This window comes from Miniopterus natalensis, chromosome 13 (genome assembly GCF_054644295.1).
Source record: "Miniopterus natalensis isolate mMinNat1 chromosome 13, mMinNat1.hap1, whole genome shotgun sequence".
NCBI classification, from domain to species: domain Eukaryota; kingdom Metazoa; phylum Chordata; class Mammalia; order Chiroptera; family Miniopteridae; genus Miniopterus; species Miniopterus natalensis.
The window spans coordinates 29,207,428-29,234,344 of NC_142093.1; the positions used below are offsets into that span (position 1 = coordinate 29,207,428).

General features: G+C 35.5%; 1 protein-coding gene and 1 long non-coding RNA gene across 2 annotated transcripts in view; one reads left to right on the top strand and one right to left on the bottom strand.

Moving 5' to 3' along the window:
• PNPT1 (polyribonucleotide nucleotidyltransferase 1) overlaps nt 1–23,188 on the bottom strand; it is a 32,643-nt gene extending 9,455 nt beyond the window's left edge. Inside the window, exons 1-18 of the mRNA XM_016222154.2 lie at nt 23,011–23,188; nt 19,862–19,922; nt 18,941–19,015; nt 18,157–18,262; nt 16,460–16,509; nt 15,167–15,230; nt 15,032–15,079; nt 13,996–14,109; nt 11,952–12,138; nt 10,796–10,847; nt 10,355–10,412; nt 9,792–9,888; nt 9,224–9,326; nt 5,847–5,917; nt 4,513–4,549; nt 2,333–2,399; nt 2,150–2,239; nt 1,021–1,074 (exon numbers count right to left, since the gene is read on the bottom strand). Of these exons, the coding sequence (XP_016077640.1) occupies nt 1,021–1,074; nt 2,150–2,239; nt 2,333–2,399; nt 4,513–4,549; nt 5,847–5,917; nt 9,224–9,326; nt 9,792–9,888; nt 10,355–10,412; nt 10,796–10,847; nt 11,952–12,138; nt 13,996–14,109; nt 15,032–15,079; nt 15,167–15,230; nt 16,460–16,509; nt 18,157–18,262; nt 18,941–19,015; nt 19,862–19,922; nt 23,011–23,171 (1,495 nt within the window). The 5' untranslated portion in view covers nt 23,172–23,188. The remainder of the gene's footprint in view (nt 1–1,020; nt 1,075–2,149; nt 2,240–2,332; nt 2,400–4,512; nt 4,550–5,846; nt 5,918–9,223; nt 9,327–9,791; nt 9,889–10,354; nt 10,413–10,795; nt 10,848–11,951; nt 12,139–13,995; nt 14,110–15,031; nt 15,080–15,166; nt 15,231–16,459; nt 16,510–18,156; nt 18,263–18,940; nt 19,016–19,861; nt 19,923–23,010) is intronic.
• The window catches only part of LOC148091637 (uncharacterized), a 105,236-nt gene that overhangs the window by 17,730 nt on the left and 60,589 nt on the right, over nt 1–26,917 (top strand). The window lies entirely within an intron of this gene.

The window sequence follows — 26,917 nt, forward strand, 5'->3', positions numbered from 1 at the left end:
CAGAAAAAAATTTTACAATCTCCTTTCAGTTGACCTTTTTCAGGATTTGTTCTGTGTTTTCCAATTTGAGATTAAAAGACTGATGAATGCAAGCTCCACAAGGACAGGGACTTTGTTTTGTATCTTAAAAGCTTAAATCAGGGCTTGGTACAGAGTAAAGATTTGTTGAATGAATTTATGAAGGTGAAAATAGGCATAGTATTTTACCAGTTACCTTAAATATCAGATTATGTTTCCCTTCCACTGAACACAACTAGAAAATTACCTTTAACTGCTGTTAGCTTTTTTCCTTTGGCTTAAGTTTTAATCTTCCTAGATGATATTATATAGTCACACTATTCTTTTATTTCATCTTTGGTTAGGCTGTCTTATCTTTCATACTTTTACTGTAAATGTATAAATTATAGGGAACTCCTTGTGTGGCCTCTTGAGTGACTTTAGGTTTCTTTTCTCTTTTTTTGAATAGCACCATTGGTGATTATTTGGCAATAGTTATCAGAGCCTCTTAACTTTCTCTTTCCCTTTTGGCGTTTCAGACCCAGAGATTATATATTGAACGAATTGCAGTCTTCCTTCCTAAAATTCTGTGTACACTCTATGAGTGGCATTGTTCTTCTCATGGCTTATATAAAGCGACTAGAAAATTACATGGTTATTTTCCCTAATCAGTCCTAATACTTCTGCTTGCTAATCCAAACTTCTTTGGTGAATGGAATCAACTGTGGAGCTCTCCACCTTTTGGAAGGTGAGAAAGCTCACTGGGTCACCAAGGGCAAGTGAATAATTTCAGTGTATTGCTTTTAACCAAAAAATAGGAATTCCAGCAGATGTCTATAGAGTTGAAGCTGTACTTTGTAATTATTTTGCTTCTGGCCTGGTTTGGTCTATAATCTGACTTCTTCAAATCTTACTTGGAATTAATTGGAATTAAATATCTAATATTAAAAAAACCTTATATTTTATACTAATCAAGTACTGTATATATAAAACATTGGAAGTTTTGAGATATAATTCTTTTACCTGCATCCATTAATGCTAAACTTCCACAACATGCAGATGCCATAGAAGATGATCCTACAGAAAGAAATAAAAATACTTGCTTTATAATATACTGATTTATTTTTTCTTTTTAATCCTCACCTTAGGATATTTTTTCCATTGCTTTTCAGAGAATGGGGGGGAGAGGAGAGGAGGGAAGGAGAAACATCGATGTGAGAGAGACATTGATTGGTATAATATACTGATTTTAGAAAAACATACAAAATTATTAGTATTGGTTATTTCTTTACAAATATTCAATTATAATATTAAATTTAATATTCTTTCCTTCTTTTTAAAAGCACTTAAGGCAAGCTCTCCCAAACAATGAACTATAGAGCTGTATGGTCCAATATGATAGCCATTAGCCACCATATGTGGCTACTAAATTTAAACTGAAGTAAATTCAGTCCCTCAGTGGATAGCACAGAGATTGAAAACCCATCATCAAAGAGAGCACTGCTAGAGATTCTAAGAATCCTCCCAGAAGAACCTCTTTTGTTGCTTAATCAGAAGCAGTTAAAGATACAGGGCTTTGGTTTACCATACTCAGTAAAGAACAGAAAGTCTCTAGTTCAAATTCTGAGCTTACCTTATTTTACTTTAAAAAAAAATATCTATGACCACCTGATCTGTGCCTGCTACATCTTTGAGAACTCTGTACCCTTTCTGCCTTTAATGATGGTACCTTGCCTTGACATGTGATTTTTTAAAATTTTAACTTGATCTTTTAACCTAGCCTCTCTCTGTGGTGTCTACCTATATCTGTGATACATGACAGGTGTCCCCGGCCTAATGGATCAGTCTATTTTGGCCCTTCCTCTCTTCAGGGTGTCCTTGCTCTATGGTTTGTGAAAATAAAGAAACAACCCAAACTGGATCTATTATAACAGATACATAACGAGAAATATTTGTTTTATATTGCTTTCAAAACATCTAATTAGATAATAACAGAGATGCAGACAAGTACATGATTAACTAAACACATTTTTCTCTTGCAATGGGTTTGGGTACTGTAGTAATAAACAATGTAATATTAGTTCTGAAAAGTTAAGAATATAACAGGGAATCTGGTATTTTTGACTAGGAAAAATATATTTCAATGCCATACCATTTGACTCCAGGACTTCAGAAGTCACTCTTATGGTGAAAGGAAAATCTTTGGGAATAACAGGATATAAAGCTTTCTCGGCAAGAGCACCTAAATTAGAATAAAAAATAATGAGCAAAAAATGTACTAATGCATTTTTAGTCTCTGTAAGAATACCACATAAGTTTATAGATTTGTACTCACCATGCCCAAGTTCTCTTCTATTTACACCAGTGACTTTGCCAATTTCATTTGTTGCATAAGGAGGAAACTTTAAAAAAACAACAACACATACACAAAGAATTGACATGGAAAGATATCCAAGATATATTATCTAAATAATAAAACAAGTTACAAAACTCTAGAATTACATTTTGTTAAAATTAAAAAAAAAAGATACACATACACACACAGAAAATAACTGGATATCTAAAATATATACCAAATTGCTAAAAGTAGGTGTTTCTAGTGTATATGTGAATCAGGGTGGGAAGTGGATGGTTATCGGGATTTATACCATAAATTTCTATAATGTTTAAATTACTAACAATAACAAGATATATATCTATATATTTTTTCCTCACCTGAGGATATGTTTTCATACTTATTTTTTATTCGGAGAGAAAGGGAGAGGGAGAGACAGAGAGAGAGACATAGATTGGTTGCCTCCCTTATGTGCCTGGCTGGGGATCGAACACATGACCCCTCCATGCATGGGACAATGCTCCAACCAAGTGAGTCCAGCCAGGGCAAGATATATTTTACTAATAAGAAAAAAATATATACATATTTAAAAAAAAAAATCTACATTGAGGAAATAGATCTTTTCCAGTAACTGTTTTACTTTAGACAGAGCTTGCAAACTCTTATTTGACTAATACATTGTCTTAAAGAAATATGAATTAGTGTGATCATTTAAAAAACTTGGAAAATTTCCCATAAAAATCTGGAATTCCAGTTTTTTTTAATAAAATATTTTTAAGGAGTAATGGATTATGAATCTGAACAAGTTCTGAATCTAGCAGTCAATCTGCAGGAGATAGAAAAACAGGAAATGCCTAAACTGCACCATGACTGCAGCACCACCCAGACTGTGGTGAACTCTATAGTTCAAATGGCTCTGGGGCTTCAAACAGTTTATAAGGAAATGAATGTAATGAAGGATAAATCTATGGGTTAAAAGAGACTTAAAGAAATATCAAAATTTTTTAAATGGGTAAGCCTAAACTATAGTAGCTAGGGATGTACACTAGAAACACAAGGAAGTGATTACTGTAATACTTAGGAGAGTAGTTACTTTTAGGGGAAGAAGGGCGTTGAGACCAGGTTGAAAAACATGGAGTGGCTTCTGGGGTGACTGGCAACATTCTATTCTCTCACTTGGGTGGTGGTTACATGGATGTCTGCCGTATAAAAACTCTAAGCCACATTTTGGTTTATATTGGTTTCATTATCTGTGTTTTAACAATAAAAGATTTTAAAAAATGTGATGATACAACATAGCCCATATGTCCTACGCCCTCTCCTACCTCTTTTCCCAATATCAGCTAGAGCTACATTTTTCAGAGCTGCCCTTTTAAAAAAGACTGCTATGTGCTCTTTGGCTCACGATAGAGGACGTGCTTCTGTAGCATCTGGGTATATCCAGAACAGGATATTTATAAGGGACTCCAGATCTGTGAGAATCACCAGGTTTATGGTTATTGTCTAGTATATATTATATGAAATGTTCTCTATTAATTATAGGAGGTTCACCAAAATTGAGATACTGGGATTTGGGGCAGCCAACAATGGTCGAAAGGTGAAGTGACTTGCTACTTTACACTAGCATCCCAGTGTGTATGCTTTAAATACTAAAATAAGTATTATATGTCTTGTCTGGTCCTTTACAATTAGTCGTGAATAAAGTCAATCATAAACTCAATTACATATAAAAATTACATATAAAGTGTTTTAATATTAAATACCTCAGCTTTCTGACTACTAATCAACTAAGTAAAATATGAACATATAAATGAACTAAAAGAGAGAAAGTAATTTGCCACTTGAGGCATCTGAAAAGCCCCATTGTTGTTTGACGTACATGAATAAGTACAGCTCTTTCGTGACTAAAACAATATTGTCTACTATACTTTAATGTATGACTCCGAACAGGAAGTTGCTGATTAGACAGCTACTTATTTTTCTAAATCCCTTCTGTATGCAATAAAATAACAGCCCCAAAATCCACCTTAAAAGATATATCATAAAACTAGCACAGTAAAATGTTAATGGAAGAACCTAGGTAGGTATAAAGGTATTCATTGTAAAATTCTTTCAACTTGGCTGTATCCTGAATATTTTTCATAATAAAATGTTTTCATAAAAAAAAAAATTCACCTTACCTCATAGTGCAGCATGAAATTTTTATCTTTTATTCCACTACAAACAAAAAGGATAATATTCAAAACACCAGACAGATACAGATTTGTTTCAATAAACAATTAAAAGAGATCTAAAGGGATTTAAAAAAACACAATTGGGTATCAAAGAATTGGTCTGAAACTGAAACTCAGAAGAATTAGAAGGATGTCAGAGACAGTATTTTTTCTGGGGCTTATGACTGAATTCTACACAGATTTGGAAAACAATTTTGCACTTAAATATCCAGATTTGAATACTAAGACCATAGATATACATATATATTTTTTAAGTATTAATAACTATTGGGAGAATCATAAATGTTATAAACTCATCAGTTAAGTCTCAGTTATGATCTTTTTCCCAGTCAACATGTGAAATGAAGATCAGTAACTGAAATGATATAGCTGAGAGCAATCAGAAGATCTGACAGTCAAAGATCTTTTTAGGGTTTGAAGCAGTGTTGCCTCCTAGAAGAGAAAAGGAGTCAGTGTGAAGAAGAGCAGGGCAAACAAGTTTTGGCCCAGATGAGAATTTATAATATAAAGTATAAGAGCTTCCCCCAAAAGGATTATGATTACAATGAACATTCCAATCTTATACAAACAGTTTCACTGTCAGTTTTATTAGAGGCATGATAAACAATAAGCGATACTATCGTGAAGATACAGGGGATTATCCTCATCAGTTGGGCAGTAGGAAGAGAGAGGCAGTCCTATAGTCTTCTGAGACGCTTAACCAGAGAAATGGAAGCAACCTTGTTAGGTACTGAGAAAAGAAGAGCTATGGTGGCCTTGAGTCCTAGAACTTTGATGCAGTAATGCTGGTGGGGATTATAATATAGATTTTTACTGTATAAAATTGATCAACAGCATTTTATTGCTGACATTTTAGGAACAGAGGAGAGCTAAGTAATTATGAACACAAATTCATATGTGCCTTGTAATCAGACAAGGTATTTTCATTTAGTAACAAAAGCCTCCAGATTTGTTTCAACAACTGGATTCCTGCTTATTTATTTGCTCTCTTCTTTGTAATAGAATAATCGATCGATTCAAGATTACCCAGGAAATCTGTCCTGAGGAATGGTTCCAGAGACAGAATAAACTAAATATACCCATATCAAAGAATTAAATTCTTTACCAATATTTGTTTCAACCAATGAGTTAAAAGGCATTAAAAAATCCCTTGAAATTATAATTATGTAAACAGAAAAAAGAAGTATAGAGGTACAGGTTTTTAAAAGTAATAATGAATAATAATATACCATGAACTTCAATTATACACTGGAACATCACAACCAAAAAACATAACTTACTTTATAGCTGTTATAATTCGGTCCTGCTTAATACTGGATTCTAATGAATCAAATGTGACAGTACAAAACACCTAAAGAAGAAGAAACAAAATTTGTTAGGCTTTAATTTACTAACAAAGGTGAAAATGAGAAATATTTGAAGAACCGAATTAGCTCTTAAAGAAAAAGGATAAGTATAATCTATGGAAATCTATACATGGTGCTTAATACAATAATCAATAATCCAAAGGTCTAACATCATATAGACTACATATATAAAGCACTGTACTAGAAGTGCTAGGGGAGGAGGAAAGAATATTAATAAAATCTGACCATAAAGAAAGCCTGAATAAAGGTTCAGTCAATAAAACTGCCTTTAAAAAAATTAGTCTTTGAAGGAACTGAACATAATCCAGAGACTCTACAATGTATCATTCAAAACACTGAGGATACAACCTACAAAAAACCAGGAAATAGGGCCCATTCTCAAGAGAAAAAGACAATGAATAGAGATTGACCCTGAGCTAATTCAGATGTTAGATTAACAAACAAGGATTTTCAAAATCTATTACACTTAAGGACATAAAAAAGAACCCAAATGGAAATTCTAGAGCTGAAACATATATTACCTCATAATGAAAGGAGATGACAAGAGTCAGTGAACATGAAAACAGATTAATAGAAACTGCCTAATCTAAAGAATAGAAAGGAGTAGGGGGAGAACATAGTCTCAGGGACCTGTGGGACACTATCAGGAGGATTAACACATGTACTTGCAATCCCAGAAGGAGAGAAAAGAGAGAATGAGATACAAAAATATTTGAAGGAATTATGGCTGAAATTTCTCAAGTTAGATGAAAGACAATTTACAGGTTCAAGCTCAGGAAACGGTTAGCAGGATAAATACAAAGAGAACCACTTTTCATAGTCAGACTGCTGAAAACCAAAGACAATATCCTGAAAGCACCCAGAAGACAACAATAACACAAGGAGCAATGATTTGAATGAGTCCTGACTTTTCATCAGATGAAAATGGAGGAAAAAACTCAGTGGAACAGTTTTACGTGCCAAAAAAACAAAATAAAACCAAAACCCCCACAGCAACCCAGAATCTTTATCCAGAAAAAAGATTCTTTGCGTTTAAAGGCAAAATAAAGACATTTCAAGTAAATGAAAAATAGGAATTTGTTGTCAGAAGACACACAGGACAATACTAAAGGAAGTCTTGTCAGATTGAAGGGAAATATTAGCTGGATACAAGGATCTTCAGGAAGAAATGAAAAGTATCAGAAGTGGTAAATATGTGGGTCAATATATATAAAAAAATCTTTCCCTCTTGCCTTCTTTAAAATACATCTATGACTGTTTGAAATAAAAGTTATAACATAACCTTGTGGAGTTTATAACACATGTAAATGTAACTCATAAGACAACCACAGTATAAAGAATGGAAGAAGGGATAAATGGACCTAAATGGTTGTGAACTTTACTAATTTTATGTGAAGTAGTACAAAATTAACTCTAGAAAGACTAAAAAATTAATGATGTATATTGTATTCCCTATGGTAAGCACTGGAAAATGCAGAGGTATAGCTAAAACGCAAGTAGACAAATTAAAATGGAATTCCAAAATAAATATTTGGTTAATCCAAAAAGAAGGCAGAAAGAACAGAAAATCAAAAACAGAGGGGCTAAACAAAAACTCATAATAAAATGACAGACCTAAGTTCAATTACATCACTAATTAAATTGAACATTAATGGACTAAACACTCCAATTAAAAGGCAGAGATTGTCAGAATGGCTAACAAAAGTATGTATAATATCTTAATGGAGTTACTTTAAAAACTTATTAAGAGGCATAGAAAACCTAAATGAAAAGTGAGAGAGACTATATTCATTGTAAAGACTGATTTAAATTGTAAAAATATCATTTCTCAAATGAATTCATACATTCAGTGAAATACCAATTTAAATTCTAGATTTTTTTCAGAACTTGATATAATAGTAAAATTCAAATGAAAGAACAAATGTAACATATACCTAAGACAATAATTGGGGGAGAGGGTAGAATAAAAAAGGATTTGCTTTTTATATATTAAGACATACTTCAAAACCATATTAAAACAGTTTGACAATGGTCAAGGAGGCTCACAGAAAAATGAAGAATATATTTCAAAATATATTTGTAAACTCTGAATATAAGGTGATATTGCAAATCAACAGGAAAAAATGAATTACTAATAAATAGTGTTGTAAAACTGGCTCACTCTGGAAGTTTCCACCTCACAGTATGCGTAGGAATAAACTCCAAGATAGATTAATGGTCTAAATTTGACAGCTAAAACTAGAATGTTAATAGAAAAAAAAGTGCATATTTTTGTGACTCTGGGGTAAGGAAAGATTTCCTAAATAAGACTTTAAAAACACAATCCACAAAAGTTAAACAGGGAAGGATTAACTACATCAAAACTAAAGATTTCAGGTTCACTGCATACATAATAGTAGGCTACCACAAGCAAAGTTAAAAGGCATATGACACCTGGGGCAGGGAGTGGGTGCGGGGTGGAAGGGGTTAATGGGGGAAAAAGGGGACATCCATAATATTTTCAACAATAAAGATAAATTAAAAAAAAAAAAAGGCATATGACCAAGAGGGAGAGGATACATACAAATTCTGGTTACTGAAAAAGTAATATTTAAGTCCCATAAGAAATCACTGAAAAACAGCAGAAAAAAGACAGTTAACCATACTAAAAAAGGAAAGATAACTGGCTAAAAGATATGAACAGATGAGTCACCAAAGAGCAAACCTGAACCAGTGCTACCACTTTGCACACAGTTCCAGGGACACTGTGAAAATAGGGCCCTTAGAGGTGTGCAACCCCCCAGGGTATGGTTTAATACTGTGACCATGTTGACTGGCTATTATATAAAGACACCTTAGTCATAACTAGGGCAATACAAATGAAAAAAATGACATCCACTTTGTACTCATTAGATTGGCAAAGTTAAAGTAGGGATTAATAAAAGAAAAAGGAGGAGGTATAAAGCATAATATTGTACACAAAACAATAGATACACGTATGTGTTAAATATAAGAGAATGGGTGCCTATGTAAGGGAAAAGAATAGGACTGAGGTACAGACTAAATGGGGAAAACAAACTGAGGGTTTTGAATAGAGCAACAATGACAAAATCCCATAAACTAAGGAATATGAGCGATTAAGTTTGTGTACCTCAAAAAAGCTTTTAAAAATATTTTTAAAAAACCAGATATTAATCTGGTTAATACATTCCATATGATAAAAACCTATAGCATCTACATAATGTGCTTCTATTAGATCTAATTAAGCAATCCTGATTCAGCAAATAATTGTAGCTTTTTACATATATTACCTGTGTTTGTCCCCTTTGAAACAATGCTGATCCATGAAGAATTTTAAACATATCTACCTCACAATTTATATTCCTAAGTGAAGTCAAATCTCGACCATCACACCTATAGTAATAAAGGAAATAAGTGTATAAAGCAGTGTTGGAAATCAGAAATCATATATTATTACTTTATCCCTACCAGGAAGGTCTGAACCCCAGCTGCATATCCTTTTACCTGTTGAACTTTAAGAAGTTTACTTGGGCCTCACCCTAAGATCCACTGAATCAGAATCTTACGGATTGTGACCGTGACCCATACACCTGTATTGTTAAAAAGCTCTGCAGGTAATTCCTTACATGCAGCCGGGGCTGTAAAGCACTGCTCTATACACAAGGCCCACAGAGAAACAGTCAAATACATCCACAAAATTCACACACTCTTCAACAGGTACTCATTTATAAAATAAATATGATAATTCTTTCCTGTTCACTTTAAAGAATAGCTCCTTGCTTTGAGAAAGTTGCCACTTTCAAGGCAACTTGCAGAGATAGTGCATGCTTCAATTCCAGCAAAAAAGGATATGTTTACCTTTTGTATTCATTCAAAATAATACTTCTAAAAACATCCTTTGCAACAACATTGAAAGATTCTATTATTTCATATGAATCGGCCTCTGGAAATTTTTCTACAGAAGAAAGACAAAATAAAGGTTTTCTTTTTTTGGAAGACAGGATTTTACTTAAGTTCACAGTATCAAATCAATTAACTATGAGAGTAAAACAAGGGAGTTAACTCTGAACATTTAAGTCCTCAGGCAAAAAAAGTAGATAAAACAAATGTTCTCAAGTAGGAGATACGCAACAACTATTATACCTTAAATGTACTGTTATTGGGTACTTAGTTTGCTTTGTACCAGAACAGTGCTTTGAAATCAGCTCTCTGTTGCATTATGTTACCTGACAAATCCAGTCAACTATATTATGAAAATAGTCTAACACTTTTAAGAGTAATTTGGGATGTATCATTATCACAACTTTCCTGAAGATAAAACTAAGGAGCAGTAAGAACTGATTTCTTCAAGGTTTCACATCCAAAAATTTAAAAATCTGTTCCTTTAAATACTTTCTTAAATTTAAAAAACACACCACTACCTTTTAGTTGTTCCTCTGTATCTAATCTTATCTTGTTAACAGCTTCATCTCTGGAAATCTAAAAGAAAGTAGAGGTTCAGTTCTTACACATACATGGCAATGTTCAACATTTCTATTTCAAAATTATTTTACAATTAACACATTGTAACAGTACTTAGATTTCTCTAATGGTGGTATTCTTTAAAAGATTAGAACTGGTTATTGATTTGTAAGAGATATTACCTGTTTATGAATTCATTCAAATATTTTTACACATGTCCCTAAAACTTGTATTAATCAGCAAAAGGACAATGTAGAAGCACATAGCTAGGCTTTTATTTATACTTTCTGCTTAGAGATTTTTTATAAAAATAAGACTGATACTTATATACAATTTATGTGAATTACAACAAAAAAGAATTCCCAGAACAATTATTTAAAATAAAATCCAGGTATACTTACTTTATCATGTTCATAATCTGTAAAAACTGCATAGAGTCTTTCCATGGCCAGTCTATTTTAAGACAAGATAAACATCAGTATAGTATTTGGAAACACAAGGCAGTGTCTATTACAAAACTGAAACACTTAATAAGCTAAAATATTGAAACATTTCATTAAGAATTTTAAAATGTATTTACTGCTCTTTAACACTGTTAATCTGTTTGCTACTTATAATGCAATACAGAACACACATTTCTTTCCCCTTACCTCTCAGGGGAATTACTCACACATGGTATTACACCCTGTATTCTTAATTGTTTAATTTACTTCACCTTAAATTTTTCTTACACTTACTCTTTATTTTTTCCTTCTACCCATTCTGGCTGTTATTGCAGGCAACTCTTTTGCTGGGGACCGTTTATATAACTCATTAATGTGCAGGCATTGTTCTAAGCATTGGGCATATAGTGATGGTTATACTTGATTTCTTTTTGAGAACCTCAACAGCTTCCTTACTCAAATATCTTATACTCTATTCTTTTTCCTTGACTCAGAGAGATATGCGAATTATCTGAATCTTGACCAATAAACTCACTTCCCCTTTCCTTTGAAATTCAAACTTAGGACACTGAAGATGTGGGTTTATCCTTGTTAAAGCATTAGACTAGTATTTATGCTGCCCTGGATGGTGTGGCTCAGTGGTTAGTGTCAGCCCATGTACCAAAGGGTTGTGGGTTCAATTCCTAGTCAACAGCATGTACCTGGGTTGCAGGTTTGATCCCCGGCCCTGGTCAGTGTGAGTGCAGGAGGCAACCAATTAGTGTTTCTCTCCCTTTTCCCCCCTCCCACTCTAAAGTAATATCCTCAGGTAAGGATTAACAAAACAAAAAACAGAGGGGTGCTATTTGAAAAGTAATACATGGACAGTGCTTCCATATGAAATATTTTTCTGAGAGATTAAACCTGGTGAAAATTTCATAGTTTCTTTTATTTTTTTTGGTAAAGAGATTCTTAGAGAGAGAGAGAGAAAAGAGAGAAACATCAATCGGTCGCCTCTTGTATTCGCCCTGCCTGGAGATCGAACCCACAACTTTCTGGTGTACGGGACAGTGCTCCTGGAACCAACTGAACCACTGGCCAGAGGTTTCAGTTTCTTTTGAATAGATGTTCTTACTTATGAGTGTGCTTCACAATCTCTGGTGAAGGGGTAAATAACTTCTGAGGTGTCCTCTTGGTAACACCAATTTCTTTTACCAGTTGCTGGATGCCCTGAATTATTTGTTGTGTATATTTTACTCCCACTTTGATAGCATGGCAAAAGTCCTGCTGTAAAATGTTCTCTGCAGAGGCCTCCAACATGACTAAAGAAGAAAAAAAAGATAGCTATTGAACATATTGCCAATATAGTATTTTCAAATAGCATGATATGACATAAATTGAACAGATCAACTTTATTAATGGCATGTATATCCACTTTTTTGATTTATCGTCTTAGAATCAACATACTTCCAAAATGTAAACAGCATTAAATAAATAAAGAAAACTTGATATCTGAAGTTAGGTTTATATTCTTAAATTTAACGAGGGGCTCAAATTTTAAGGCAGATAGAGGCTAAATGACCATTTAGAAACAAGTTTATTTTTGTGTCTTAATGATAATAGCAGGTATTAACTGAATGCCTACTAGATACTAGGTATTATACTGGGCACTTTACAAACCTTAACTCTAATCTTCACCACAACCCTGTAAAGTAGCCAGATCAATTTATTAACTGATACTGTAACTTTAAGCAAAAAGAAAAAATAATAAAAAATTTTTTTTTCAGGTGTAGACCAAGTAAACTTTAAACAGTAAACTAAGGTTTTGCTCAAGGCCCTTTCTGAGATGCTCACATAAGATGGGGTCATGTGTTATTTATGGCTCCCCCAAATCTTTGGAATACCCTCTCTACATTGTGCTAGTTCTCTATAGTATGAACCCTACCTTCTACAGAAGAATCCAAAAACTCTCTCTTTGCCTCCATGGTAGTCAAGGATGCAGTCACGTGTCACAGTTCTGCCCAATGAGATCTAAGTAGAAACTGCTATGTGGGGACTTATGAGAAGGCTCCTTAAAAGGGAAGGTAACTCATTCAGCTGACACACACCTTTTTGCTATTTTCCCCTCTTTTCTCTTCCTTCTGCCCCTAAGTCCAATAAGTTGGTCAGAGCTCTGGTAGCCAGTTCATCAAGCATGAAGATGAGGGCCACACCTTGAGAATAGCAGAGCAATAAGCTAGAAGGAATCTAGATTTCTTAAGCTGCGGTAACTATCCTGGACTCACCTACCTTTGAATTTCTTTTACCTGAGAGAAAAATAAATTTCCATCTTAAGCCTTGTTATTTAGTTTAACAATACAATCCCTAACTCTTATGTAGATAATATACAAATGTTACAAGTGTTCTATCATATAGTACCTAATCCTAATCCATTACTGACCAATAACCCAAAAGAAGGTAGAAATGAGCTGTTTCACACGTTAATTGTACCAAAAAACACTGAAAGTTTAATTTACATTTCATCAAAATGTTTCCACATCAGAAGGTCCTATGCCAAAAAGTCTCAGACATCAAATATCATAAGTAGAATAAACTGAGAAGAAACCTTAATTAATTTGTCCAACATAGCATGGCTAAAGTATAGCAGGTGTTGGGTTTCAAACCCAGCCCATTCTATTAAAGCCCATTCTCCTTCAGTAGAACCAGGCTCTGATTTTCATTCAAGCATTTATGACATTTTTGTTATAAGGCATGAAGATGACCCAAGGCATTTCTTCTATTTTATTACTAGTTTTCCACCTCAAAAATAGGTCACCTCCGTCTCAGAGGACATCAAACAGGCTAGAAATGACTGAATTAGCTAAATTAACATATTTAAATTAATAAAACAATTTATTACCAGATTTAGAATTTTAATTTTTAGACTGGCTTATCAATTTAAAAATAATTACTAAAATTATCTTAAGAGTTTTGTATATTTCAATAGAAGCTGTGTAACATTCTATAATTTTAGGTATTGTCTGATGAGGCAAGAGCACTACCAAAATAAGGCAACAATAAAACAAAACAAAAATCCTTTATGACTAACTGACAAAATACACATACAAAAAAAAGAGTTTAAATGCATTTTTAAGAAGGCAGAACTCATAAGTAAAACCCAGAACAAATTTAGTACTTACCAATTTGACTTTTAGGTGCTCCAGCAACTACTAAATTTAAAGTACTGGAAGACATTTCTTTTCGTGTTGGGTTAACAACACATTCTCCATCAATCATTCCTATTCGTACTGCCCCTATAAGTATATTAAAATATTGGCAGTTAATAAAAACTCTCAGTTTTCAAGAAATTATTCCAGTAATGGCTTTAACCCCTATCTTTGATTGTGACCATAATAAAGTCCATATTTCTAATATGGTATTTAAGGCCCAAAGAGTATCCTACTCACCCCATCCCACCTTCCTGCCTCACTGTATCACTTTGAGTTGCTCAAATATACAATTTCTTCCACACCTCTGTGATTAGGCTCATGCTCTTCTCCTAGTTCTAGACTGTACTTTCTCCAAGGCAAATGTTTATCATCTGATCCAACTAAGGTTCAGCTTAAATGTTAATTACTTTGAGAAGACCCTCGACAGACTTACAAGACTAAACCCACTCTTCTATTATTTTCTTAGCGCTTTGACTTCACCTTTATAATACTGTTTATAAATAATTATTTGTGTTTCCCAAGAACTGCCTCATTTGTTTTTGAATTGCTGGTGCCTAGTCTGCCTTTGTTCCTTAAGTTCTTAGCTCAGTACCTGGCATTTAGGACACTTAATAATTACTCCATGAATCATTTTTATATTGCATGATTAAAACTTATAAGAACTGTAAATTACAAACATGTTTGTTTTTATCTTGTTAAGTATGTACTCTGACAATGTTGCAGTAAAAAAAAAAAAAAGGTCCTCAAACAGGAGAAGCAACTAAGAAATCAAAGTTTCTAGGGAGACAAAATCTCTAACACCATAACACTGCTATCAGAAACAAAGGCCAAGGCAAGGATGAAAATGTTGCAAAGAGCTGAAATAAGTCTTAGAATGTCATCTAATTCAAGATAATAATAATAGATAATAAATTGGAGCCAATAAATCTAGGTACTTGCTAACAGCATGCTCACTAGTATTTCCTGAAAAATCATAAGTGTTTCTTATTTTCAAATCCTAACTTACCAATAGGTCCATTCCAAGGAATATCTGATAACGAGAGGGCTACAGAAGCTTAAAAAAATAAAAAAATAAGAGCTGAAATAAAAATATTTCATTGCTTTAAAAAACATTAATTTTAATCTCTATTTTTATACTTACCACCATTAATTGCTAGGACATCAGGTTCATTAACACCATCTACTGCTAACAAATTACAAAGGACCTGATACAAAGGAAAAAATTCAAAGCACTTAACAAAACATACTTGATTTGGGAGAATTATCATTTCGGTTAACATCTTGGCCTAAAATATAGCAGCACTACATGGTTAAAAGCATGGGCTGTGTAGTCAGACCCCTTAATTCTTACTATCACTTAACTACATGCTTGACCATGGGAAAATTACTTAAAGTAAACCTCAAAAGTTTCCTCATCTTTGAAAGGAAAAATAATAGCATCTTCCTAAAAGGTTCTGATTAATCTATTACATAAAAATATTGTTACCTCATTTATAAGCACAGACAAAACAAACCAGTAAGTTATTTTACACTGCAATAATATGCCTATATCTTATGCTTAAAATAATTTGAGGCAGTGACATCCTTGCAAAGGCATATTTACAAGGCATATTTATTTTTATCAAATAAATAAAATACTTGTAGTATATGGGTCACTCTGAAAGAAAAGATTCAGAAAGTATTAAAATATAATGAAGGTCTACGCCTGGCTGGGTGTGGCTCAGAGGTTGAGTGTCGAACTAGGATCCAGGTGACCGGGGTTCAATTCCTGGTCAGGGCACATGCCCGGGTTGCGAGCTCGATCCCCAGTTGGGGGCGTGCAGGAGGCAGCCGATCAATGCCTCTCATCATTGATGTTTCTCTCTCTCTCCCTCCCTCTCCTTTCCTCTCTCTAAAATCAATAAAGATATATTTAAAAAAAAAAAAGTATATGATTATCTAACCACTATGCTATACACCTGAAAACAATACAAAATAAAATTAAAAAAAATATATAATGGTTTAGAGGACCCAGTAATAAAAATAATTAATAAAGATTAGTTGTGTTGATTGTCCAGCCTGTTACTAGTGTGACCTACAAATCCGAAACTGATCTGCCCTCACTGATCTCAATCCCTTGAAACTTTCAAACTCATCAATTTCTTTTTTGCTTTAGGGCTTTTGTGCTTCCCATTCCATCTTCCTGGAATGCTTCCCCCACACTCTTGGGTTGGCTAACTCCTACTTATAATTCAGGTATCAGCTCAAATTGACATTGAATAAATATTAGCTTTATAAAATTATGTTTTTAAAAAAATTTAATGGAAAATGTAGTAGCATCACCAAAAATTCTCATTTTGTATTCTTTTTATAATGTTTAGCCAATAAGTATTACAGGGATTCATTAAATAATTTTTGATTGTTCTGGAAACAAATAACCTAAAGGAAACCCTACCTGTGTATCATAAAAGTAGCCTGCTGGAAAAAGAGGTCTAATTGAACGATCTGCCAATAAAAAAAGAGAAAAGATATTAAATAGTACTGACAGTTCAAAATGTTTTCCCTATTAAACACCGGGCTAAAAAATAATATAGCTAGCTGTTCAATATGTCAAAAGAAAAACATCCCCTTGGACTGATTTACTGAAAAGGACAAAGATAAATATAAATGTCAGTGCTTCAGTTAATACACACCATGCCCTAACAACAAAAATTAGCAAAGCAGGAACACACGTCTAAAATTAGCAGCTTTTCATTCTGGTTTCACAGGTGTCAGTTACTAATATAAGCATAGGAAAGAGACTTAAGACCAATAGCAGACCAAAAAAAAAATCCTACCTTAGTATTGTGTCTGACAAATGTATATAAATATACACAAACTAGCAATTTCTGGATAGAAGAACTATAAAATACAAGCGATCCTACAATATTTAAAGATGTCAAAGATTTCTGCCTTAAGGGAGAGGAAGGGGTTTCAGTACTCCAGGTGAGAGTTGAAGGAGGCTTGGACCAGGGTATGGCCGCAGAAGTGGAAGATTAGAAAGATTTAGGATAATTAATTGGATTTGGTTGAGGGTGTGGCCAAGGATGAGTCTCAGGTTTTTGGCTTGTGTTGTATAGGTAACACAGAAGAAATGATGAACTTCATTAGTTTATTTTCTATTTTTTATTACAATCTGTTATACATGCATAAAGTATTATTTTGTATATATGCAATTTAAAGAATAACTAAAACTTATCTACCCTTATGTCACTTGAGAAAAAGTATATACTAATACATCTGAAGCCTCTGAGCTTCCCTCTGTGATCTCATGCCCCCATCCTTCTCCAGAGGTAACCGCTATCCTGAATTTTGTTTAATCTTGCCTTTGCTTGTCTTTGTTGTTTTTCCCCCATATATGTATCTATTCTTAAGCAATACAGTGATTGGTTTAATATGGTTTTGAACTTTATGTTTATTCTGTTTGGGGTTCATTGAGCTTCTTCAGTCCAAAGGCTTACAGTCTTTTTGTGCCTGGCCAGCATGGCTCAGAGGTTGAGCATCGACCTATGATCCAGGAGATCACGGTTTGATTCCCAAGCAGGGCACATGTCCAGACTGCCGGCTAGGTTCCCAGTGGATTGGCTGCAGGATGCAGCTGTGATCAGTGACTCTCTCATCATTGATGTTTCTCTCTCTTTCTCTCTCACCCTTCCTCTCTCTGAAATTTATAAAGATATATTAAAAAAAAAATTTGGAGGATAAAAGGATGTCAAAGATTTGAAAGATTACAGACATATTTCAGTAGCTGATGAATAGAATGCTTTTAGGAATTACTATGCTAAACATAAAAATGAAAATTACTAGGGATAGGTTCAACAGAGTAGAGACATGAGCAATGGAATTTATGTACTCAATAGAGATTCACTCATTTAGTCAACAAATATTTATTGAATGCCTATTTTGTGCCAGGCAGTGTACCAGGTCCCAGAGGTTCAGTAGTGACCAAAGAATTTTTTTCCTCTAATGAAGTCCATATTTGAGTGAGAGGATACAGAAGGTAAATAATCTTAAGCTGTATAATGTAATGAAAGAAAACTTAGAGATCTTGTAGAACACAGATGAAAGAGAGAGGTGCTAAAACAGGCCTAACAGAGAGGGTTAATATCTTACCTATTACTCTACTTGTAAGAATTTCTTTATCAGAAGATCCAATCTCTCTTCTTAGATAGTTTGTGGGAATTCTACCTGCTGCAGCAGCCTTCTGTCTATAGTCAACCTGAAGTAGCAATGAAAAAAATGAGTTCACTTGACTGCTTTTTTGTAGTAACAAACTATTCCCTAAGAACTATTATGATGATGCTTATTCTCCTGAGGTTGTAAACAACATATTCCAGACTAAAAGTGGAGAATATTTTACTTACTTGTAGAGTTTTGTATCACTTAGGAAAGGAGAGGTGATAGAAATGTTTCAGCAAATTCATTTTTAAAAAGCCTTCCACTACTCCCCACAGTAGCTTATTCTGGTCAAGTCAAACATTTTCTTTTTTGTGTCAACACTGTTAGATATAACTGCATCCCTCCTTTTCATAAGAGAGGGAAGCTATAAAATCCTAATGAATTTTTTTACTCTTCAGCAAACATCTACTTGCAGACTCATACTGATGGGAAACCTATGAAAACAATGCATTTGCTGTTTATTCAACATCAAAGTACTTATGTACTTCCACTGTTCTTGTTAACTTTTGATCATGGACATTCTAAAGTATGCTAACTACTAATACAAGAATTGATTATGAAGCAATCAGTTTAAAGTCTTTCAAGTAGTATCAAACAACTAGGGAAAATCCTTTGTTGTTGGACGTTTACATTTTGCACTTACTAGACATGACAAAAGTATTACAAATTCTACATTTATGCTATATATACAGGTTCAGGTAAATCAGCAAATACTTACCACCAAAGGCATGAACTGGGAAGGTGAAGGTTTTGTTTTACTGACCGCTGTGACCATCACTGCAGTGTCACCTAACTTAGTTAAAAATAAACAACACTGGTAAATTCCTTTAAAATCAGATATTAACATATAAGTTGTGACTGAATGAATCCTCACTCCAATAAATCCAAGTAAAGAGAACTGTTATCCTATGACCTAATGACAATGAAAAGAAGTATTCACAAGTAGTCCAATCTTGATCCTCCCTGCATGATCATATTGTGTATTAGAACAGTCACTGAGATTTCAAAAGCAATATAACTAAAAGGAAAAAGACTCATTCAATTATATTTTCTACTCCTTATGAGGAAATTTAGGCTATACATAAAGAAGTATGTCCCAAGTACTACTATTGAAGAAACCAGTAAAATCATTTTCTCTAGAAAAGCATTATAGAATTTACTTACAGAATAAAATAGAAACCCAAGTTTGGAAGAGATCTTAAAAGTCATTTAATATATCCAGCCCTCTGACTCTCTGATTATCTGGAATGGTTCTGACACTAGGAATGGTCTGAATTAATTTCCAGTGCTACAATTTAAAAAGTTGTATGATGGTGTAAAAATATTTAGTAACATCTCCATATCCAATTTTAAGATGAAAATGTAGCCCTGGCTGGTGTGGTTCAGTTGATTGGAGTGTAGTCCCATGCACTGAAGGGTCTCGGGTTCGATTCCTGGTCAGGGCACATACCCAGGTTATAGGTTCAATCCTTGGTCGGAGCATGTGCAGGAGGCAACCAATGGATGTTTCTCTCACACTGATGTTTCTCTCTCTCCCTCTACTCCTCTTCCTTCCTCTCTCTCTAAAATCAATAAAAAAACATATCCTCTGGTAAAGATTAAAAAAAAAAGATGAAATGTAAAAAACTGGACTTTTTACCTGTACTACAGCAGAGCCATCTGCAAATCTGGCCAGTTTTCCAGAAGACATTTCCAATTTTCTGTTTAAAAAATAAAAATTCAATACAAAAGGACTTAAGTCATCAGCTTAGTATAAAATAATCAAAGATTCTAACTGACGAACTAAAGGTTACCAAGCCCCACAGGACACCCCACCCAGCAAACAAACAAAAAAGGGATAAATTCATAATAATTATTAAAAATACAAAGGGAATTTAAGATCTCTGTAAGGAAAAATACAGAAACCAAGGCACTGGAGTAATCTGAGTGAAAGTATTTGGGGGGTACAGAAGTTCTCTTCCTAAATGCTAATTTCCATTTACTAACTTAGTTTAGTTTCTTTTCATTCCTTGCCTTGTTGACTAAAGCAGCCTTTTAACACAGACTAGATCATTTCCCACTTAAAATCCTTTAGAATTTTCCCACTGCTTTCAGGACAATATGTCCTCCAAAAATTGCCCACAGAAACCTTTAAGTTCAACAGTGCTGCCAAGACAAGTTAATGGGGGAAAGAATAGTCGTTTCAGCCAATGGTTCTGGACAACTGGATATCCATATGCAAAAAAGTTAATAAAGTTGGACCTCCCTTTCTCATACTACAAATAAAAATTAATTCAAAATGGACCACAGACCTAAGTATGAGAGCTAAAACTATAAAACTCTTAGGAAAAATCATAGGAGTAAGTCCTCACAAACTTCTAAGTCTTCTTATATATGACATCCAAAGCACAAGTGACAGAAGAAAAAATAGATAAATTGGATTTCATCAAAAGTAAAAACTCTCATGCTTCATAGGATATCGTCAAGAAAGTAAAAGGTGGGAGTTGATAATGGGGGAGACTATGCATGTGGTGGGCCGGGAGTAAATGGGAAATTTCTGTACCTTCTCTCGATTTTGCTGTGAGAGTAATACTGCTCTAAAAAATAAAGTCTATTTAAAAAAAAAGTGAAAGAAAACCCAGAGGCAATATCTGCAAATCATATATCTGATAAGAGACTTGTATCTAGGATACACAAAGAATTCTCACAACTCAACAATAAAAAGACAACCCAATTTTAAAAATTGGCAAAGGATTTGGATAGATGTCTCTCCAAAGATCTATAAATGGCCAATAAGTACATGACATTATGCTCAAATCATTGGCCCTCAGGGAAATGCAAATTAAAACCAAAAAGAGATACCACTTCACCACAATGAGATACTACTTCATATCTACTAGGATTATGTGTTGGCGAAGATATGGAGAAACTGGAACCCTCATATACTGCTGATGGAAATGTAAAATGGTACACCTGCTTTGGGAAATAATCTGGCAATTCTTCAAAAGGTTAATCTCAGAAGTACCATATGACCCAGCAACTCTACTCCTAGGTATATACCCCAAAGAAATGAAACATAAGTCCATGTGAAAACTTGCATATGAATGTTCATACCAGCATTATTCATAATAGCTTCAAAATGGAAACAGCCCATTGTCTATCAATTGACGAATGAATAAGCAAAACATGGTATAATCCATATAATGGAATATTATTCAGCAGTTAAAAAAATGAAGTACTGATACATGTTGCAATATGTATAAGCCTTGGAAACATTATGCTAAGTGAAAGAAGGTAGTCACAAATGACCACATTATCATTTGATTTCATTTATAAGAAATGCCCAGAATGCACAAATCCATTGGGATTGAGTGTAGATTAGTGATTGCCTGGGGCTGTAGGATCTGGGGACAAATGTGAAGTTACTGCTAATGGATAAGAGGTTTCTTTTTTAGGTGATGAAAGTTCTAAAATTGATTATGGTGATAGTCGCAAATCTCTATGAATATACTAAAAACCATTGAATTGTACATTCTAAATGGGTAAATTGTATGGTACTGAATTATATCTTAATAAAGCTATGTTATATATGTATATGAAATAGGCAGCATTGTCAGCCTTATTTCCCAGTTTCTGCAGAGAGTACAAAAAGAGGTCACTGAGGGCTTGAAACAGACCAGCAAAACTTGTCAGAGCCCGTAATTCATGAAAGTACTGTGAAAGCAACCAACTCAGTGACTCCTGAAGGTACTTAGGGAGATGTTCAGACCCATGAGCTCGGATTTAGAAACACTCTATCATAGTCCAGTGCTGAAAGATACACAAGCAAACACAAACACAAACACACACACACTCAAGTATGTGACAGACAGTATGCAGTCCACAAAGTCTAAAATAGTTACTATTTGAACCCTTACAGAAGAAGTTTGATCTAGTCCAGTCTTCTCATTATATGAAATAAAAAAGTGGCGAAGTAATTTGTTCAAGATCAGTTATTCAGTAAGTTAAGGAGGAAGGCCTGGATTCAAAGCCAGATGTTTTGGCTTTTTATACAAACAAGGGTAAATTTTTTTTTAAAAAGCACATGTAAAAAATATGTACACACATACATATGTAAAGTAAACATTAGCAGTTTCATTTTTTTCAAGTGATTCAAACACAATTCTTTAAAAGTGATTTTAGGCGTGAATTCTGGCAAAAGGACCCCTGGAAAAAGTAGGTGGCTTTGTAACAGAGAAATTACAAGTTCAAAATCCACTTAGTTTCACAGTACTACCCTTGGAAAGTTAACCATTTTTGAACCTGTTTTCTTAACTATAAAAATGGGAGTAATAGTCCCTTTACTACAAGTTTTAAAAGAGTGTATCATATAATTGGTGCTCAATAAACTGACGTTTTCCTTCCCTTCATACACAGGGTCATACTGACCAGCTTTTAGGAATAAATAGGAATAAATAAGCATCCAGTCAGCTCATTATCCTGAGGTGGAATGTTTCATATTTCAGAGTCCAAGGGTCCCCAAAATTAAAGAGAATGGAAGTCAGGTAGTCAGACTCAGCTGAAGAAAGGAAGCCAGGAACGGGGCAAGAGGGAGGAAAGAAGCAAAGGACGCGAGGCTGAGGCAGGGAGGGAAGAGCGCAGGTGCCGGGAGATCGACCCCACACCCAGGGAGGGACACTTGTAATTCAGGCTGGGAGTAAACGAGGGTAGAGAGACCCGAATGCCAGACTCCTGTCCCGGGAGATGAGTGTACTCACGCCGGCCAGACAGACCGCACGGAGAGGGCAGAGAACGCACGGCGCTCCTTACCTGCTGCCTAAGTCCACGGCCACGGCCCGGGCGCCCGCGCCACCCCACAGTGCTCGCACCTGCAGCCGCGTGAGCGCCCGATCCCGCCCTGGCAGCCGCAGGGGACTGTGACCCAGCGGCCGGAGCCGGAGGCGTGAGCAGCAGCGCCTGCAGGCAGCCATGGCGCCCGGCACGCGATCGCCCGGGCTGCGCCGCGGTTGGCTCGTCGTGCAGACGGCGGGCGGAGCCTGCTCCAGTTTCGGTTCCGCCGTGCGGGGAAAACGTCGGGGCGGGGACACCGAGGCCACTTCCTACGAGGACCAGAGAGGGTCAAACCTGTCTGAACGCGACTGTGACGGCCGTCTTTCTAATCAGTATCTGCAGATGAAGGCAATTAGAAAAACAATGCTTGGTGTGTTGTTTTGCTATCGCAGTTTAAAAGAAAGTCCAGAAGGGACCGGAGGAGGGCAAGAGAGAAATGTAAAGATCAGGACTAATGTGGCACAAGAGTGACAAGGAGAAAGGGTGGACAGATTTGGAATGTATTTTATTGTTGGAACTGTAGGATGTGTTGATGAATTGGACACTGGGAGAGAGGAATTGAGACTATTAACAGATGCCCTGGCCAGGTAGCTCAGTTGGTTAGAGCATTGTCTTGATACGCCAAGGTTGCTGGTTTGATCCCCAGTCAGGGCACATGCAACAATTTGCTGTTTTTCTCTTTCTGTCTCACTCTCATTCAAATCAATAATTGAAAAAACAAACCCTGCCCTGCCAGGGTGGCTCAGCAGTTGAGCATCGACCTATGATCCAGGAGAATGCAGTTCGATTCCCAGTCAGGCCACATGCCCAACTTGTGGATTTGATCCCCAGTAGGGGGTGTGCAGGGGGCAGCCAATCAATGACTCTCTTATCATCGATGTTTCTGGCTCTCCCTGAAATCAGTTAAAACAACAACAGCAAAAAAACAAAGTAAGGGCTGAGGGTGAGGGAGGAGGACTCTGGGATGACTGAAAGGTTTGGAGCATGAGAGAAGATAATACTAGTTTTGGTCATGCAAAGTTTGAGGTGTTTATCCACCCATGTGGATTTGTCCTGTAACACAAGGTTGAAAATAATGGCACAGAGGAAGTAGAAATAAAACTCAGGTGAGCAGAAATAATTTATAGTTTTCAGAATCAGAAAAGAAGGTGGTGTTTGATCGAGGCTTTGAAGGATTGGTAAGATTTGGATGTAGGAATGTGATAGGAAGGAAATGTCCAAGTGAAGGCATGGACACCCTCACAATATTGTTTGAGAACAACTGAGATTTCCTGTTTGTGACTACAGTAAAGAGTTTGCTAAGCTGGATGTGGGAGATGTGGCTGAAGTGGTAGGTTGGAGCTGGGTTGTGAAAGGCCTTGGGGTCCTGTGTGTTATGGCATTGGGCTTTGTACTGGGCAATGATCCAAACAGAGCCACAGACTGGGAAGAATAATCTCAGGTGTTACATAAAACAACAGGCATAGAAAGATTGAAGGCAGAGAAGAGTCAAAATGCTGTACCAGAATGCTAGACACAGGAATAGAGAGGAAGGGATCAGTGATATAAGATTGGACAATTCACTGCATTTTAGAGTGGGGCTCAGGTCAAAGGTTGCAGATGATTGGACTGTAGGGATTGAGAAGATGGTACTGCCTCTATAGAGCTAAAGGAGTCTAACAGAGAAACAGGTTCAGAAGGATAATGTTTGGTTAAAGTACCAGGAACACCTTCAAATTGAAGACTACCTATGTCCCCACTTGTCTTTTCCTTTGTTTCAGGCAAAGAGATTTAAAACAATAAAAGTGGAAGTAGTGTGCCATACTGGTCAAGAGTTTAGTTAAGAATTCTTGGATTTAATTCTTAACTGGCTGTGTGCACTTGGGTGAGCATTCTAACTACTGTAAGTCTGAGTTTCCTGATCTGTAACATGAAAACAGCAAGAATGCTCATCATGTAAGGTTGTCCTGAATAGCATATAGCATTCAATAAATGCTAGCAGCTACTGTTAATATTCTAAAAGGAAGGAAATACTGCAAAATATAAGTCTAATTCAGTTACTACATTAAAAAATAGAATTCATTCAAGGTTTCCTCAGCTCTTTTGATGGATTGAAGGGTTGGTAAGAAAATACCAATATCATGTTATAACCCAGGTAGTGGTTACTAGCAACCATGCAAGTGCTAGAAATTACCTGTTGGACTTAATATTTTGAAGATGTCCTGAGCTAAATCCCTTAAGCCTGGCTCTAAACCTATAGGTATGTGCTATGAATCCAGAGAGATCCATGCCGTGGGTCAAGACACTTTATAAAAATGCATAAGATAGCTTTATAAAATGTCAAGTAAATGGAAACAAGGCTGGTGGCTTCAACAGACATCATTGGCATTTTCAAGTGAGACCAGCAGTATATTCATAATTTAAGATAATTTCAAGAGTTTACCAGAATCCTAGTTTTGTGTATTAATATGTTATTGCAGTGCTTTGGAATCTATAATTCAAATAAAAATATTTTATTTCATCATAATAATTGACTTAGGCAAGAATTATCAATGAAGCAAAAACTAGTGGGTAAAAGCGTGAGGAGTAACAGATTTGATTTAGATCAATATCTGATCTAAAATTTATCTTTCATTTTAATAAAGTGATCTCCAAAATACCTTTCCTCTCATCAATATATTTTTAATATTTTTTTCTCAACACACAAACATTCATCAAATTCAAAGGGTTTAAAAAATAATGGTAATCTCATTTATGGTTGAGCATGGGAAATAGTTGGACAATGGAGAAGTCAGTTCCCACCAGAGGGCGCTCGGGTGTTACTTAAGTCACCTCAGATTTCGGGACCTCCTTTGTAACTTAAAATGCAAAATGAAATCTTCGTATTTGTAGGTGCACTTCAGGATTTTGGGGTCAGTATAACTCCATGTTTTAAAGCTTGAGTATATCTTGTTTTTCCTTTCAGATTAAAAATAATTACCCAAATGACATAGGAACTCCTTATCAAAAAGAAAAAAAAAGCACCGGTCATACAGGATAAAAAAAAACAAAAACATTCAAACTTCCACCACCCAAAAATCATTGTGGTGTTTTTTTATTTTTTATTTTATTATTGTTTAAAATATTACAGATGCCCCTTTTTCTCCCCAATGACCTGTACCACCCTGTCCCATCCCCCTCCCAGTCCCTCTCCCCACTGTTGTCCATGTCCTTGGGTTGTGCATATATGCATATAAATTCTTTGGTTACTCTCTCCCCCTCCACCCACCCACCCTCCTCCATCCCTCTGACATTCGTCAGTCTCATCTATGCTTCCATGTCATTGAATCTATTCTGTTTATCAGTTTATTAAGTTCTTTAGATTCCACGTATGTTTTTGTTTTTCAGCAGACACTTCCTGTTCTGGTTTATTCCAGGTTCGAGAACCACTGTTACTTCTCTATCTCAGCCACCCACTCTGGAACCAGGTTACTGAGGGTGGGTTGGGGCCAGATGAAAGGAACACTCGGTTTCAGGGCTTGGGTGCCAGGTGCTGGCACTTGTGTGAGTCCTGCTTCCTAGAACAGTCCTGTCTCCTGTTAGGCTATGCCAGCGGTTCTCAAAGTGCCCCCACCAGCAGCAGCAGCAGCAGCAGCACCTGGGAACTTGTTAGAATGCCAATTCTTGGGCCCCACCTCAAATCTACTGGATCAGAATTTCTGTGTGTGGGGCCCAGCAGTCTGTTTTAACAAATTCTCTGGGTGATTCTGATGTACAGTACATTACAGTTTGAGAACCACTAGGCTAGACACTTTGTTTTTATAAGGCAATCTGCTTTGAGCAACCAGAGCCTCAGTATTATTGTCTAGTCCCCCTCTCCGAGAATCAGGAGCAGACTTGTTTGCCAAGTAGGTCTCAGACTCTTAGG